Raw genomic sequence first — 15,387 nt, 5'->3', positions numbered from 1 at the left:
CAACTCACCCGCCCCGACCTGCTCACAACTCACCCGCCCCGACCTGCTCAGAACTCACCCGCCCCGACCTGCTCACAACTCACCCGCCCCGACCTGCTCACAACTCACCCGCCCCCACCTGCTCACAACTCACCCGCCCCCACCTGCTCACAACTCACCCGCCCCCACCTGCTCACAACTCACCCGCCCCCACCTGCTCACAACTCACCCGCCCCCACCTGCTCACAACTCACCCGCCCCCACCTGCTCACAACTCACCCGCCCCGACCTGCTCACAACTCACCCGCCCCGACCTGCTCACAACTCACCCGCCCCGACCTGCTCACAACTCACCCGCCCCGACCTGCTCACAACTCACCCGCCCCCACCTGCTCACAACTCACCCGCCCCGACCTGCTCACAACTCACCCGCCCCGACCTGCTCACAACTCACCCGCCCCGACCTGCACACAACTCACCCGCCCCGACCTGCTCACAACTCACCCGCCCCGACCTGCTCACAACTCACCCGCCCCGACCTGCTCACAACTCACCCGCCCCGACCTGCTCACAACTCACCCGCCCCGACCTGCTCACAACTCACCCGCCCCGACCTGCTCACAACTCACCCGCCCCGACCTGCTCACAACTCACCCGCCCCGACCTGCTCACAACTCACCCGCCCCGACCTGCTCACAACTCACCCGCCCCGACCTGCTCACAACTCACCCGCCCCGACCTGCTCAGAACTCACCCGCCCCGACCTGCTCACAACTCACCCGCCCCGACCTGCTCACAACTCACCCGCCCCGACCTGCTCAGAACTCACCCGCCCCGACCTGCTCACAACTCACCCGCCCCGACCTGCTCACAACTCACCCGCCCCGACCTGCTCACAACTCACCCGCCCCGACCTGCTCACAACTCACCCGCCCCCACCTGCTCACAACTCACCCGCCCCCACCTGCTCACAACTCACCCGCCCCCACCTGCTCACAACTCACCCGCCCCCACCTGCTCACAACTCACCCGCCCCGACCTGCTCACAACTCACCCGCCCCGACCTGCTCACAACTCACCCGCCCCGACCTGCTCACAACTCACCCGCCCCGACCTGCTCACAACTCACCCGCCCCGACCTGCTCACAACTCACCCGCCCCGACCTGCTCACAACTCACCCGCCCCGACCTGCTCACAACTCACCCGCCCCGACCTGCTCACAACTCACCCGCCCCCACCTGCTCACAACTCACCCGCCCCCACCTGCTCACAACTCACCCGCCCCCACCTGCTCACAACTCACCCGCCCCCACCTGCTCACAACTCACCCGCCCCCACCTGCTCACAACTCACCCGCCCCGACCTGCTCACAACTCACCCGCCCCGACCTGCTCACAACTCACCCGCCCCGACCTGCTCACAACTCACCCGCCCCGACCTGCTCACAACTCACCCGCCCCGACCTGCTCACAACTCACCCGCCCCGACCTGCTCACAACTCACCCGCCCCCACCTGCTCACAACTCACCCGCCCCCACCTGCTCACAACTCACCCGCCCCCACCTGCTCACAACTCACCCGCCCCGACCTGCTCACAACTCACCCGCCCCGACCTGCTCACAACTCACCCGCCCCGACCTGCTCAGAACTCACCCGCCCCGACCTGCTCACAACTCACCCGCCCCCACCTGCTCACAACTCACCCGCCCCTACCTGCTCACAACTCACCCGCCCCGACCTGCTCACAACTCACCCGCCCCCACCTGCTCACAACTCACCCGCCCCCACCTGCTCACAACTCACCCGCCCCGACCTGCTCACAACTCACCCGCCCCGACCTGCTCACAACTCACCCGCCCCGACCTGCTCACAACTCACCCGCCCCGACCTGCTCACAACTCACCCGCCCCGACCTGTTCACAACTCACCAGCCCCGACCTGCTCACAACTCACCCGCCCCGACCTGCTCAGAACTCACCCGCCCCGACCTGCTCACAACTCACCCGCCCCGACCTGCTCACAACTCACCCGCCCCGACCTGCTCACAACTCACCCGCCCCGACCTGCTCACAACTCACCCGCCCCGACCTGCTCACAACTCACCCGCCCCGACCTGTTCACAACTCACCCGCCCCGACCTGTACGCCTTCTGGAATACGTGAAGAAACTGGAGAAAACCCACACAGACACAGGGAGAAAATAAACTCCTTACAGACGCGGTGGGAATTGAACCCTGATCTGAAGATTGGTGGTGCTGTAAATCATTACTCTACCATGCCGTCCTGGCAACACCAGTGTTGCAGCTGCACTTGGCTAAGGAAGTGGGGATTCCTGCAGCACGTCTTCAGTTCTTTTGCTGGATTATGTAGTTCAGTGTATTGATTAACGTGCATATAATCCGGTCCAATGGCGATGGGATAGTGTAGTTCAGTGTATTGATTAGCGTCCATATAATCTGGTCCAGTGGGATAGTGTAGTTCAGTGTATTGATTAGCGTGCATATAATCCAGTCTATAGATGTTGTCTGGCCTGCTGAGTTCCTCCAGCATTTTGTGTGTGTTGCTTGTATTTCCAGCATCTCAAGATTTTCTCCTGTTTGTAGTTAGAGATTTGGTTAATTTTTATTGGGATCAAACATGGAATAAACCAGCCAGGGTTGTATTAATAAGAAAATGTTTACTGCAACAGGGTTTTGAGTACAGGAACCACTCTGGTTGTCAGTAATGGAAATGTCTCTCCTGTTTGCTGAGCTGAGATAGTGTGGCATAGGTCACTAACGGTAGCTACAAAATGAGGTTACTATGAGGGTGTCTAACCCGTTACAGTTGAGTGCTACATTCTGGATGATGTTATGTTTCTTTTTCTTCCCCTCACATTAGATTGTGGTCTAACCTGAATTTATACTGCTGTGGATATGGACCCTGCAACTTCTACAACAACAATAACTACAACTGCCAAGAATCGGTAAGTTATTCACTGAGGAGACATGGAGTCATAGGACACTACAGCACAGAAACCGACCTTTGGCCCATCTAGCCCATGCCGAACTGGTCCCATTGACCTGTACCCAGTCTATAGCCTTCAATGCCCCTCCTATCCAAATTTCTCTTCAATGCTGAAATCAAACCCGCATCCACCACCACTGCTGACGGCTCTTTCCACACTCTGAGTGAAGAAATTCCTCTTAAACATTTCACCCTTTGCCCTTAACCCATGACCTCTAGTTCTAGTCTCACTCAACCTCAATGAAAAAAGCCTGCTTGCAGTTACCTTATCTGTACTCCTCACAAATTTTGCATATCTCTATAAAATCTCCCCTCATTTTCATGTGTAATTTTCAGGAAGTAAGTCCTGAACTATTCAACTTTTCCCTATTACTCAGGGCCTCAAGGTTCCGGCAACATCCTTGTAAATGTCTTTCAACCTTATTTACATCTTTCCTGAGGTAGTTTTGACCAAAACTGCACACAATACTCCAAATTAGGCTTCACCAATGTCTTCTACAACCTCAACATAGTATCCCATCTCCTGTACTCAGTACTTTGATTTATGAAGGGCAATGTTACAAAAGCTTCCTCTACAAATCTGTCTACCTGTGACGCTGCTTTCAATGAACTATATATCTATATTCCCAGATCCTTTTGTTCTACCACAATCCTCAGTGCCCTACCATTCACTGTGTATGATCTACCCTGGTTGGTCCTCTGAAAGTGCAACACCTCACACCTGTCTGCATTGAATTCTATCTGCCATTTCTCAGCCCATTTTTCCAACCGGTCCAGATCCTGCTACAAGCTCACTCACTCACCAGTTCTGTGGAATTAATGTTGAACTTTTGAAACCTCAAATGTCAAGTTCAAGTTTATTGTCATTCAACTGTACACATGTACACAGACAAATGAAACAAAGTTCCTCCGGACCAAGGTGCACAACACAGTATATATAGCTCATACACGACACATAAAGTAATATTACCACTAGTAAATTAACAAATATTATTTGTTCAGATGTTCAGATGTCTTATGTCTTTGGGAAAGAAGCTGTTTCCCATTCTAACAGTCCTTGTCCTAATGCTATGGTACCTTCTGCCTGATGGTAGGGGGTCAAGGAGGTTGTTGGACAGAAGGGAGGGTTCACTGACAATGCTAAGGGCTTTGCGTACACAGTGCCCCTGATAGATATCTCTGATCGATGGAAGAGAGACCACGATGATCTTCTCAGCAGCCCTGACAGGGACTTAGAGCCAGATACCTTACAATTCCCGTACCAGACAGTGATGCAGCTGGTCAGGACACTCTCCATGGTGCTCCTGGAGAAATTGGTTGGGGTGGGGGGGGGGGGGAAGCCTCACTCCCTTCAATCTCATCAGGAACCTCAGGAAGTGGAGACGCTGCTGTGCTTTCGTAGCCAAGGAGGTGGTGTTGAGGAACCAGGTGAGATGGCCTGTTATGTGCGCTCCTAGTTACGTGATCCTAACTCTCTCCATGGCTGAGCCATGTACATGGAGTGAGGGGTGATCAGCCAGCACCTTCCTAAAGTCCACAATCGTTTCTTTGGTCCTGTCCACGTAGACCTCAATTTGTTGTGCTCACACCGTTCTCCAGCCGCCCCACCTCCTCCCTGTAGGCTGTTTTATCGTTGTTGAAGGGGCAGACTCGATGGTTCAGTTTGAGCTGGATCTAGTATGCAGTCAGACGTCAGCAGTGGGCTGAGCACACAGCCCTGGAGAGCGCCTGTGTTCAGTGAGATGGTGCCAGAGATCTTTCTGCCAACACAACCGGCTGTGGCCTTTCTGTCAAGAAGTCCAAGTCCAGTTACAGAGAGAGGTGCTGAGACCCAATGCAGACAGTTTACCCACCAGCTTCTGAGCTATGATCATATTGAACACCGAGCTGAAGTCAATAAGCAATATCTTGGCAAACGAAGCACTATTTTCCAGGTGGGACAGGACGGAGTAGAGGGCAGAGGCTATGACATCATCAGTGGACTGGGGATTTGAGTGATAGGTCAACTGGAGAGGGTCCAGGGTAGCAGGGAGATGGAATTTAATGCAATCATAACCAGCCGCTCAAAGTACTTCATTACCGTTGAGTCAGTGTCACTGAGGTAGGTCACTGTTGCCCTTTTGGGCACCGGGATGACGGTGGCTGCCTTGAAGCCTGTGGCTGCAGTGGACAATTCCAGAGAGATGATGAAGATGTCTGTTAACTGGACTACAGTCCCTCAGCACCTGAGTGGGTATGTTATTTGGCCCCATAGCTTTATGTAGGTTGATCCAAGCTAGCGAGTCCCTCTCATCAGCTGCGGCCAGGCGGTGCCTGCTCCTGACGAAGGGTCTCGGCCTGAAACGTCGACTGCACCTCTTCCTACAGATGCTGCCTGGCCTGCTGCGTTCACCAGCAACTTTGATGTGTGTTGCTTGCTCCTCAAGTTGGGTGGGGGTAGGGGGCCTTCCTCACTTGTACATCAATCTGTGTAGCAAAGCAAAAGCACTTTAAATTGAAGTAAATATACCTGTAGTGACTGTAGCAAATAGGAGAGTGAACATATTCAGAAAACGGAATGATCTGTTATTGGTTATATGTAGCTGATAGTCCTGGCCCACTCTTCCCTGCATGGTGCATGCTGTCTAATTTGACTGAGAAGATAGAAGGGCCTCTGTTTAACACAACACTTACCAAAACTTTCTTGCCCTGGGACTCCATATGTGCAAGGTATTGCAGGTTTTTCATTTGGAGGCTTGTCCTGGGAGAACGAACCTCGTCCATAATCACCTGCAAGTGACAAGCTCTTGTCCAAGATAGCAGGCGTTTCTGGATGGAGAGGGTTGCAGATTTTGTACGAAGGTGATGAAGTTCGTCTAGACCTGAAAAAAAAATTGTTCTTTCTTTTAACAGCTCTACAAAGTCTACAAGGTCATCTACAACAGTGGACTCAATTTGTATGCATTGTACAGGAAATGTTCTGGGGGAGTACAGAAATATTTTAATCGACTCGATGCGGACATGAAGAACGTCTTCCAGTTTTACAAGTTTGATGAGAGGATGGTATGAAGCATGTATTATCGTATTATATTTAAAATATCAAATGACCACATCCCTTTCCAAACAAAATACCAAATGACCCCACCCCCTTTCCAGAACAAAATACCAAATGGCCACACCCGCTTTCCAAAACAAAATATCAATGACCACACCCCCTTTCCACAACAAAATACCAAATGGCCACACCCCTTTCCAAACAAAATACCAATGACCACACCCCCTTTCCACAACAAAATACCAAATGGCCACACCCCTTTCCAAACAAAATACCAATGACCACACCCCCTTTCCACAACAAAATACCAATGACCACACCCCCTTTCCACAACAAAATAAAAATGACCACACCCCCTTTCCAAAACAAAATACCAAATGGCCACACCCCTTTCCAAACAAAATACCAATGACCACACCCCCTTTCCACAACAAAATACCAAATGGCCACACCCCTTTCCAAACAAAATACCAATGACCACACCCCCTTTCCACAACAAAATACCAAATGGCCACACCCCTTTCCAAACAAAATACCAATGACCACACCCCCTTTCCACAACAAAATACCAAATGGCCACACCCCTTTCCAAACAAAATACCAATGACCACACCCCCTTTCCACAACAAAATACCAAATGGCCACACCCCTTTCCAAACAAAATACCAATGACCACACCCCCTTTCCACAACAAAATAAAAATGACCACACCCCCTTTCCAAAACAAAATACCAAAGGACCCCGCCCCCTTTCCAAACAATATAAAGTTTGAGGCTAATTCCTTCTATTATTCCCACTGGGCCTGTACCCACTGGAGTTGAGAAGAATTGGGGGGTGGATCTCGATGAAATCTATTGGATATTGAAACATAGAGCAGATGTGGAGAGGATGTGTCCTGTACTGGAATGTCTAGAACCAGAGAACACAGCCTCAGAATACAAGGAAGCCCTTTTAAAACAGAGATTAAGGGGAATTTATTTAGCCAGAGGGTGGTGAATCTATGAAATTCATTGTCACAGATGGCTGTGGAGGCCAAGTTATTGGGTATATTTGAAGTGGATGTGAAAGGTTCTTGATTAGTCAGGGTGTCAAAGGTTATGGAGGGAAGGCAGGAAAAATGGGGTTGAGAGGGATAATAAATCAGCCATGATAGAATGGTGGAGCAGACTCGATGGGCCAAATGGTCTAATTCTGCCCCTATGGCTTATGGTCTTATGCAAAGTCCACTGGGCACTAACTCTTTCACACTCTCACTTACATAATATTTTCATAGTCATTACTCACCTCCAAATTTGACATATAATTCTCAGACCAAAACTGGCTTTGAACAATGGGTTCATAAGTCAACTGACGCTTTACTGTAGCAGCATGTCGGCTGGACCTGGTGAGAAAGACAGATTTCTTTTCCTAAAATCATATGAGATTCAGTTAGAACTTCACGTGAATCCTTGGTCTCCATTGCCAATCTTACTTTTTTAATTCTAGCATTGAAATAGCACAGGTAAGAGTTAAACCTCCCACCACTCTTGATTATTGGTCCGGGCATCTGGCTTACTAGTTCAGTAAACTAAACCGTAGATATCTCTGCATTCTGATATTGGGCTCAAATCATTCTAAAACACACTATAAAATTCTAATTGGTCCAGTTCCTTCCATTCACCTCATCATTTCAAATCCAATAAGATTACTGTCTTCTCATAAACCCCTTGATCAAAATCGAGTTTATTGTCATGCACAGGAAGAATGAAAAGCTTGCCGCACCATGTATCACAGGCACATAGCACCGTGTAAGTAGCATTCACAACAAAAGCAATTATATAAATTAAACCTAAATTATACACCGTTTTTGCAAGAAAGAACACAATTAGAACAAAGACCCAAACGTAGTCCATATAATGCAAAGTAATAAATGTGGTCCAAGTATTGCTAAGCTGTAGTGTAGAGACTGACTCAAGAACCACATAGTTGAAGAGAAGTAGCTGTTCTTTAACCTAGTGCTTTGTGACTTCAAGATTTTGTACCTCCTACTCGATGGTACCTGGGAGAAGGTGTCTGGCCTGGATGGAGGAAATTTTTGATGATGGACATTGCCCTCGTGAGGCAGCGCCTCATGTAGATAATCCCAATGCTACAGGGAGTTGTGCTTGTGATATACTGGGCAGGGTCTAAATTTTCCAGAAGACTAATCTTTTGCTGTACATTAAATTCTAAAAAGTCATTGCCATTCACTCACCTACTGAATCCCAGGAATGAAAGACTTCTGAGGAGCATTTGTTGTCTTTGGGCCTGTACTTGATGAGCTTGAGAAAGATAGGATGGTTATCTCATTGAACCCCACTGGATACTGAAAGGCTTAGATACAGTGGATGTGGAGAGGGTACTTCCTTCGGTAGGAGAATCTAGGAATTGAGGGAACAGCTCAGAATAAAGGAATGTCCCTTTAGAATGGAGATGACGAGGAATTTATTCAGCCAGAGAGTGGTGAATCTGTAGAATTCATTGCCACAGGCAACTGTGGAGGCTGAGTCATTGGGTGTATTTAAGGCAGAATTAAAACATTTTTTTTTGTTTCATTTTATTGATATTCAGCATAGAGTAGATCTTTCTATCACTTCGAACCCCACCACCACCCAGCAACCCCTTGTTTAACCCTAGTCTAATCATGGGACAATTTACAATGACCAATTAACCTATCAACCGTATGACTTTGGACTGTGGGGGAGAACAGTTGGGACAATTTTGAACCCCACCACCCAGCAACCAACTGATTTATCCCTAGTCTAATCATGGGACAATTTACAATGACCAATCAACCTGCTAACTGCATGTTTTTGGACTGTGGGAGGAAACTGGAGCATCTGGAGAAAGCCCACGTGTTCACAGGAAGGACGTGCAAGCTCCTTACAAACAGCAGTGGGTTTGAATCCAGGTCGCTTTGTGCTCACCACTATGCCACTGTGAAATTGATAGGTTGATGCTTGGTGGGGAGGATAAGAGTTACGGAGAAAAGGCAGGTGAATGTGGTTGGAAAATTGATCCATGATTGAATTGTGGTACAGAGTTGATGAGCCAAATGTCCTAATTCTGCTCTTTCCTCTTATGGAAACCCTTTGGGTCTAATTCCATCTGTACACGCTCACTGTGCAGAGTCGATGAGTCCTTAATTCTCATCCTGCAGGGTCCTAGTGGTCAAACTCCTTCCTTGTGCACTCAGTTCCACACGAGTTCTCGTCGTAGTATGAAGTGGTTAAATATTTGGATAAGTACAGTTTAGAAATTGCCTTAGCTGTAACTCGGTTACGAATTGTGGTGGTATCTGATATCAATGAGAGGCTTCTCCTGCAGAGCGTAGCTCACCATCCACACATCACTCACATTGTCATCCCCTTCTCTGACCAGGCTACAGATACGTCTGGAAACTTTGCTCCACCATGCGTCAATGATACAGCTATGTGGACCTGGCTAAATCGTGCTGACGTGAGGGCAGCTCTGCATATCCCAAGAAATGTCCAGGGCTGGCAACTCTGCAGGTAAGGGAACAGCTGGCAAATTGGGAACAGTGTGTGTGAGGGTCATGCAACTCATTCGATACACAGCTAGCGAACAGGAACTTGCAATTACCCTTCTGATGTCAACAACCAGTTCTGAACCAGGACTCTTTCACAGCAAGTCCGATGTGATAGTGATGTTGACTGAGGAACAATAGATATGGATTTTAACATTTGGGAGGACTTCCCTACGCTCTCAAATAACGTCCTGGGATCATTCCTGTCCACCTGAAACAAGATGCTGGCTAATGTCTGGTGTGCACTCTCTCTGCAATGGCATGTGTCCCTAACGTTATACCATCAACCCAGGCAATCCCAAACCTGCAATTCTCCAAATTTAATGCCCTTTCTTAATTAACTTGATAACATAGAACATAGAACATCGCAGTACAGTACAGGCCCTTCGGCCCATAATGTTGTGCTAACCTTTTAACTTACTTTAAGATCAATCTAACCCTTCCTTTCTACAGAGCGCTCCATTTTTCCATCATCCATGAGCTTATCTAAGATGGGGGGGGGAATGTCAGAGGTAAGGTTTTTTACACAGAGAGTAGCGGGTGCATGGGACGTCCTGCCACTACCACTACCCCTGGCAGGGCACTCCAAGTACCCACCACTCGCATTCTCCTTCACTCCAAATACATGGTGCAACCTCTCTAAGGCTCCCACTTCCTTCCTGTAGTGAGGAGACCGCTTTAGTCACCTTCTTAGAGGCAAAAGGTCAAAGAGAGGTCGGCTCTTCTGTCCACCATCCCAACCATCAGCCACCCATCTCCACCAATCCTACAATGATCCCATTCTTTCATTCCCACATTCCTATTAATTCCTCACCGTGTACAAAAGATGGGAAATTTACAGCTGCCCAGTAACCTCCCAACCGCACACTTCTGGGATGTAGGGGGAATTGGGATCATTCGAGGGAAAAGCACGTGCTCGCAGGGAGAATATGCAAACTGCACGTAGACAGCCCCCACGGTCAGGATTGCGTCCTGTGAGGCAGAGGCTCTACCAGCTGTACCAATGCACCTTGAACCACTGCAGTTCGTCAGAGGGCTGCGAGTTTGTCCCAATGATGATGAAGGTATGGCAATACTTTTCTTAGCAAGGTGGCCTGGATTTGCTGGTGTTCCCACGTACCCACTTCCTTTGTCCAGATGAGTAGTGGAGGTTACAGGACACGGCAACAGGTCTCAGATCCACAGCAGGCCATTTGGCCCATAATGTACATGCCTTCCAGAGGGCACCTGTCTATATGAATTCTAGCTTCTAATACTTGGTCCATAATCTTTCCTGATAAACCCAGTGCTTGTCCAGACACTTCTTCAATGCTGTCAGTGGCTTTGCTTCCACATTCCCTCTGGCAAAATGTTTCAGGGATTCACCACTCTCCGGCTGAGAAAGGGTCCCGTCAGACCCACTCTAAATCTCTCCCTCCCTTCCTTTAGTTTGATCTTTCTCTGATATGGGGAAAGGTTCCCTGCGGTCTACTCATTTATACGCCACACCATTCCACTCTACACACTCAGTCACGTATACTTAACCTCCTCCACTCCAGGGACCATGGTCTCAGTCTCTCTAGTCTTTCCTCATAGCTGGAATTCACTATCCCAGACAACATGTTGGAGCATCTCCTCTGCCTCCTCTCCAGCACGACCTGCAGTCACACTCATTCAGTCAAGAAGGAAGTAGCTTACAGCAGAACACTAAGCTGCTGAGGCTGGCACGTCTCACCAAATTCCTGGTCAATGGAATCACATCCCATCTACCCACCTCCTCCCTCCCCCAAGCACTTGGGACCTTAGTGAGAGAACTCAGCGGTGGGCATGCCACTGAACATGATGGGAATTGGAATCGGTTTACTGTGTTCACATTACCGAGAAACAGTCTTGTATACTGTTCATACAGATCATTTCACGGTGCATAGAGGCAGAGCCAGGTAAGACAATATCAATGCAGATAAAGTGTAGCAGTTACAGAGAGAGTGCAGTGCAGGTAAGTAACAAGATGTACACACATAACAAGGTAGATTGTGAGTCTGTCTTCCACTGTGAATTTATTGTATAATCATCCGCTGATATTCCACCTCTGATAGAAGTAATCCTTGAGCCTCTTGATACAAGCTTTTAGGCTTTTGTATCCTCTGCCCATTGGAGAGAAGGGAAAATCTTCGGGGTGATGAGACTCCTCTCTGGCGGGAGTTTGGTTGCTGCTTGGTGATATCCAGCACACTGAACAGTTGTGAGTTAAGCTAAATATCATATAATCATCACTGATATCCCACCTCCGATGTTAGGACAGAAGGATAGGGCAGGAGGTGATTGTGGCTAGGACGTGTCTCAAAGGGACGGGAGAGTTGTCAACAATTGGCCCTTATACTCAGCATTATGTGAACTGCTGGAAAATCCTCCCTCTTACATCCTGAGACTTCACTGTTTCTGGGACCCCTTCACATTACATCCAGTGGGAATGAGCCCTGACAGCCTCACGCTCTGCAGTAAACCATCGATATGTCCCTTTTCAGCACACTAAGTATTGGAGGAACTCAGCGGATCAGTGGAGGGAATGGGAATGGTGTCAGAAGCCAGGTGGTGATAGTTGGAATTGACAACGATGGATTTTATTCTGAGTTGGGGAGGACGGAAGAACATGGAGGTGGAGAGGGAAATGAGTAGGAGGAGTGTGTGGGTGGTGTGGAGATGAATGAGGTAAGATGATAGGGATAAGGTGGACCAGGATGAGAGAGAAAAGAGAAAAAGAGAAAGGGAACAAAGGGGGAGCAGTTTGAGAATTCAGTATTCATGCCGTCAGGTTGGAGGCTGCCCAGGAGAAATATGAGGTGTATTTCTGTTGGCAAAGGAGGAAGCCATGGCCATATGCGTCAATGTGGCAATGGGGAATGGAATTGTCTCCTGAGAGATCCTGGCTGATTTATTTCCCCTCTAACTGCATCCCCCTGCCCTCTCCCCATAAACTTTGATGCTCTTACTAATCAAGAACCTGTCAACCTCTGCTTTTAATGTACCCAATGACTTGGCCTCCACACACATCTGTGGCAATGAATTCCACAGATTCACCACCTTCTGGCCAAAGAAAGTTCACTTCATCTCTGTTCTGAAGGTTATCCTTCTATTCTGAGGCTGTGCCCTCTGATCCTAGACCCTCCCACTGTCGGAAACATTCTCTCCATGTCCACTCAATCTAGGCCTTTCAATATTTGATACGTTTCAAAGAGATCCCAGCAAGTACAGGCCCAGAGCAATCAAACACACCTCATTCCTTAACCCTTTTTTCCCTACGATCATTCCTGTAGACTTCTTCTGGACCCTCTCCAAAGCCAGAACATCCTTTCTTGGATTTAGAGCCCAAAACTGCTTACAATACACCAGATTTAGTTTGAACAATGCCTTATAAAGCCTCACCATTACATCGTTGCTCTTATATTCTAGTCCTCTGGAAGTGAATGCAAATATCACATTTGCCTTCCTCATCACTGTCTCAAGCTGTAAGTTAACCTTTAACTCCAATCCCTGCTGTGTCTTCATCATTCCCTGTGAACTTCCCCTCTCTGAGGGAGGAAACAAAGGGCCTTGCCATTGTCCCATTTTGCATACAACTCAGTAAGTTCTTCCACCACCTCCATCTCTGAGGCTTCTTCTTTGGCAGTATTCCCCACCCTGTATTGATGACCCCCTCTCCCGCCTTCAACGCTCCTCCAATTTTTGGACATCCCACTCTGGTTCTCTGCCTGCTCTGGATCTTTTCATCTCCAATTGCCAACAAGACATCAACCATCTCAACATCAGCACTCCTCTCTCCTTACCCCCTCTGAACGCACTGCCCTCCACTCTCTCCGCGCCAATCCCGACCTTACCATCACACCCGCAGACAAAGGGGATGCTGTTGTAGTGTGGTGCACTGACCTCTGTCTTGCAGCAAATCTCAGACACCTCCACTTAATTACCCCTCGAGAAGGACCACCCTCTAGACCATCAGGCCACTGCCTCATGCACAGTCCCTAACCTCATCAGCTCTGGAGATCTCCCATCCACTGCCACCGGCCTCATAGTTTCCTTACTCTGCACTACTTGTTTCTACCTCCTACCCAAGACCCATAGGCCTGCCCGTCCAGGTAGACCCACTGTCTCTGCCTGCTCCTGCTCCATTAAACCTGTGTCTGAACTTGTATACCTCAACTCCATTCTAACTCCCTTTGTTCAGTCTCTTCCCACCTACATCCGCAATATTCGTAAGCTCTCAATCTCCTCGATAACTTTCAATTCCCTGGCCCTGACCACCTCATTTTCATCACGGATGTCCAGCCGCTATACACTTCTATCCCCCATCAAGAAGGCCTTAAAGCTCTCAACAAAAGACCCAACCAGTTCCTCTACATAATCGCTCCTGCATCTGACAGAACTGGTCCTCACCCTCAACAGTTTCTCCTTCGGCTCTTCCTACTTTCTGCAAACTCAAGAGGAAGCCATGGTCCCCAGTTCTGCCTTCCTTTTTGTTGGCTACGTAGACCAGTCCATGTTCTAAGCCTTCCCTGGTAATTCTTCCCAAGTCTCTCTGCATTGCATTGGTGCTGCTTCATGTACCCATGCTGAACTCAGCAATTTCATCAACTTTGCCTCTAACATCCACCCTGCCCCTAAATTCATTTGACCCATTCTTGACACCTTTCTCGATCTCAATCTGTCACCATCTCTGGAGACAAACTGTCTACTGACATCTTTTATAAACCTACCGATTCCCTCGACCCTTCCCACCCTCCCTCCTGTAAAAATACTATTTCCTTTTCTCAGTTCCATTGTCTCCACTGCATCTGTTCCCAAGATGAAACTTCCCTTTCCAGGACATCAGCAATGTCCTCCTTCTTCAAAGAACAGGGTTTTCTTTCCTCCACCATTGATGTTGCCCTCGCCTGTCTCTCCTCAATTTCCTGGACATCTGTGCTCACCCAGCTTCTGGCCATATTAACTGGGATAGAGTTCCTTTTGTCCTCACCAACGAGTCCGTGAGCCTTCATATCCAACAAACACATCATCGTCCACAACGTTGGCCATCTTGAACAGGATCCTACCATTAAACACATCTTTACTTCCTCACTCCCTTCCACTTTCTGCTCTCCATAGGGATCAATCCCTCTGTGATTCTCTTGTCCATTCATCCTTTCCCACTAACCTCCTTCCTGACACATATCCCTGTAACAGAAATGCTACACCTGCCCATTCACCTCCATTCAGGTCAAACAGTCCTTCCAGGTGAGGCAACACTTCACTGGTGCACCCAATGTGGCCACCTCTACATTGGTGAGAACCTACATAAATTGGGGGATCACTTTGTCAAGCACCTGCACTCCATCCATCAAAAGCGGAATTTCTCGGTGGCAACCATTTTAATTCCTATCCTATTCTGACACGTCAGTCCATGGTCTCCTCTACAGCCACAATGAGGCCACTCTCAGGCTGGAGGAGCAACACCTCAGAGCCTCCAACCTGATGGCATGAAGGTTGATTTTTTTAGTATCTTTTTTCTCTTTTTTTGTTTTCTCCTCCCCTTCCCTCTTCTTCCCATTTCTTCTCTTCTGCACTCTGACCCCTCACCTCTTCTCCTCACCTGCCTATCACCTCCCCCTTCCCTTTCTCCTGTGGTCCAAGCTCCTCTCATATCAGATTCCTTCTTGTCTAGCCCCTTACCTCTTCCACCCACCTGCCTATCGCCTTCCCCTGGTAGTCTTCCCCCTTCCCTTTCTCCTATGGTCCAAGCTCCTCTCATATCAGATTCTTCTTGCCTAGGCCCTTACCTCTTCCACCCACC

The 15,387-nt window shown here is 48.8% G+C and overlaps 1 protein-coding gene across 6 annotated transcripts in view; it reads left to right on the top strand.

The window, feature by feature from the left end:
- The window catches only part of LOC134356063 (lysosomal protective protein-like), a 53,683-nt gene that overhangs the window by 31,054 nt on the left and 7,242 nt on the right, over positions 1-15,387 (top strand). For all 6 annotated transcript variants that reach the window (XM_063066597.1, XM_063066602.1, XM_063066599.1 and 3 more), the window contains 3 exons: positions 2,860-2,944; positions 5,878-6,027; positions 9,419-9,549. In XM_063066597.1, the coding sequence (XP_062922667.1) occupies positions 2,860-2,944; positions 5,878-6,027; positions 9,419-9,549 (366 nt within the window). The remainder of the gene's footprint in view (positions 1-2,859; positions 2,945-5,877; positions 6,028-9,418; positions 9,550-15,387) is intronic.

The sequence above is a fragment of the Mobula hypostoma genome, chromosome 14, assembly GCF_963921235.1.
Source record: "Mobula hypostoma chromosome 14, sMobHyp1.1, whole genome shotgun sequence".
Lineage (NCBI taxonomy): Eukaryota > Metazoa > Chordata > Chondrichthyes > Myliobatiformes > Myliobatidae > Mobula > Mobula hypostoma.
The sequence above is the reverse complement of the archived record's forward strand: the minus strand, read 5'-3'. Positions and strand labels throughout refer to the sequence as shown.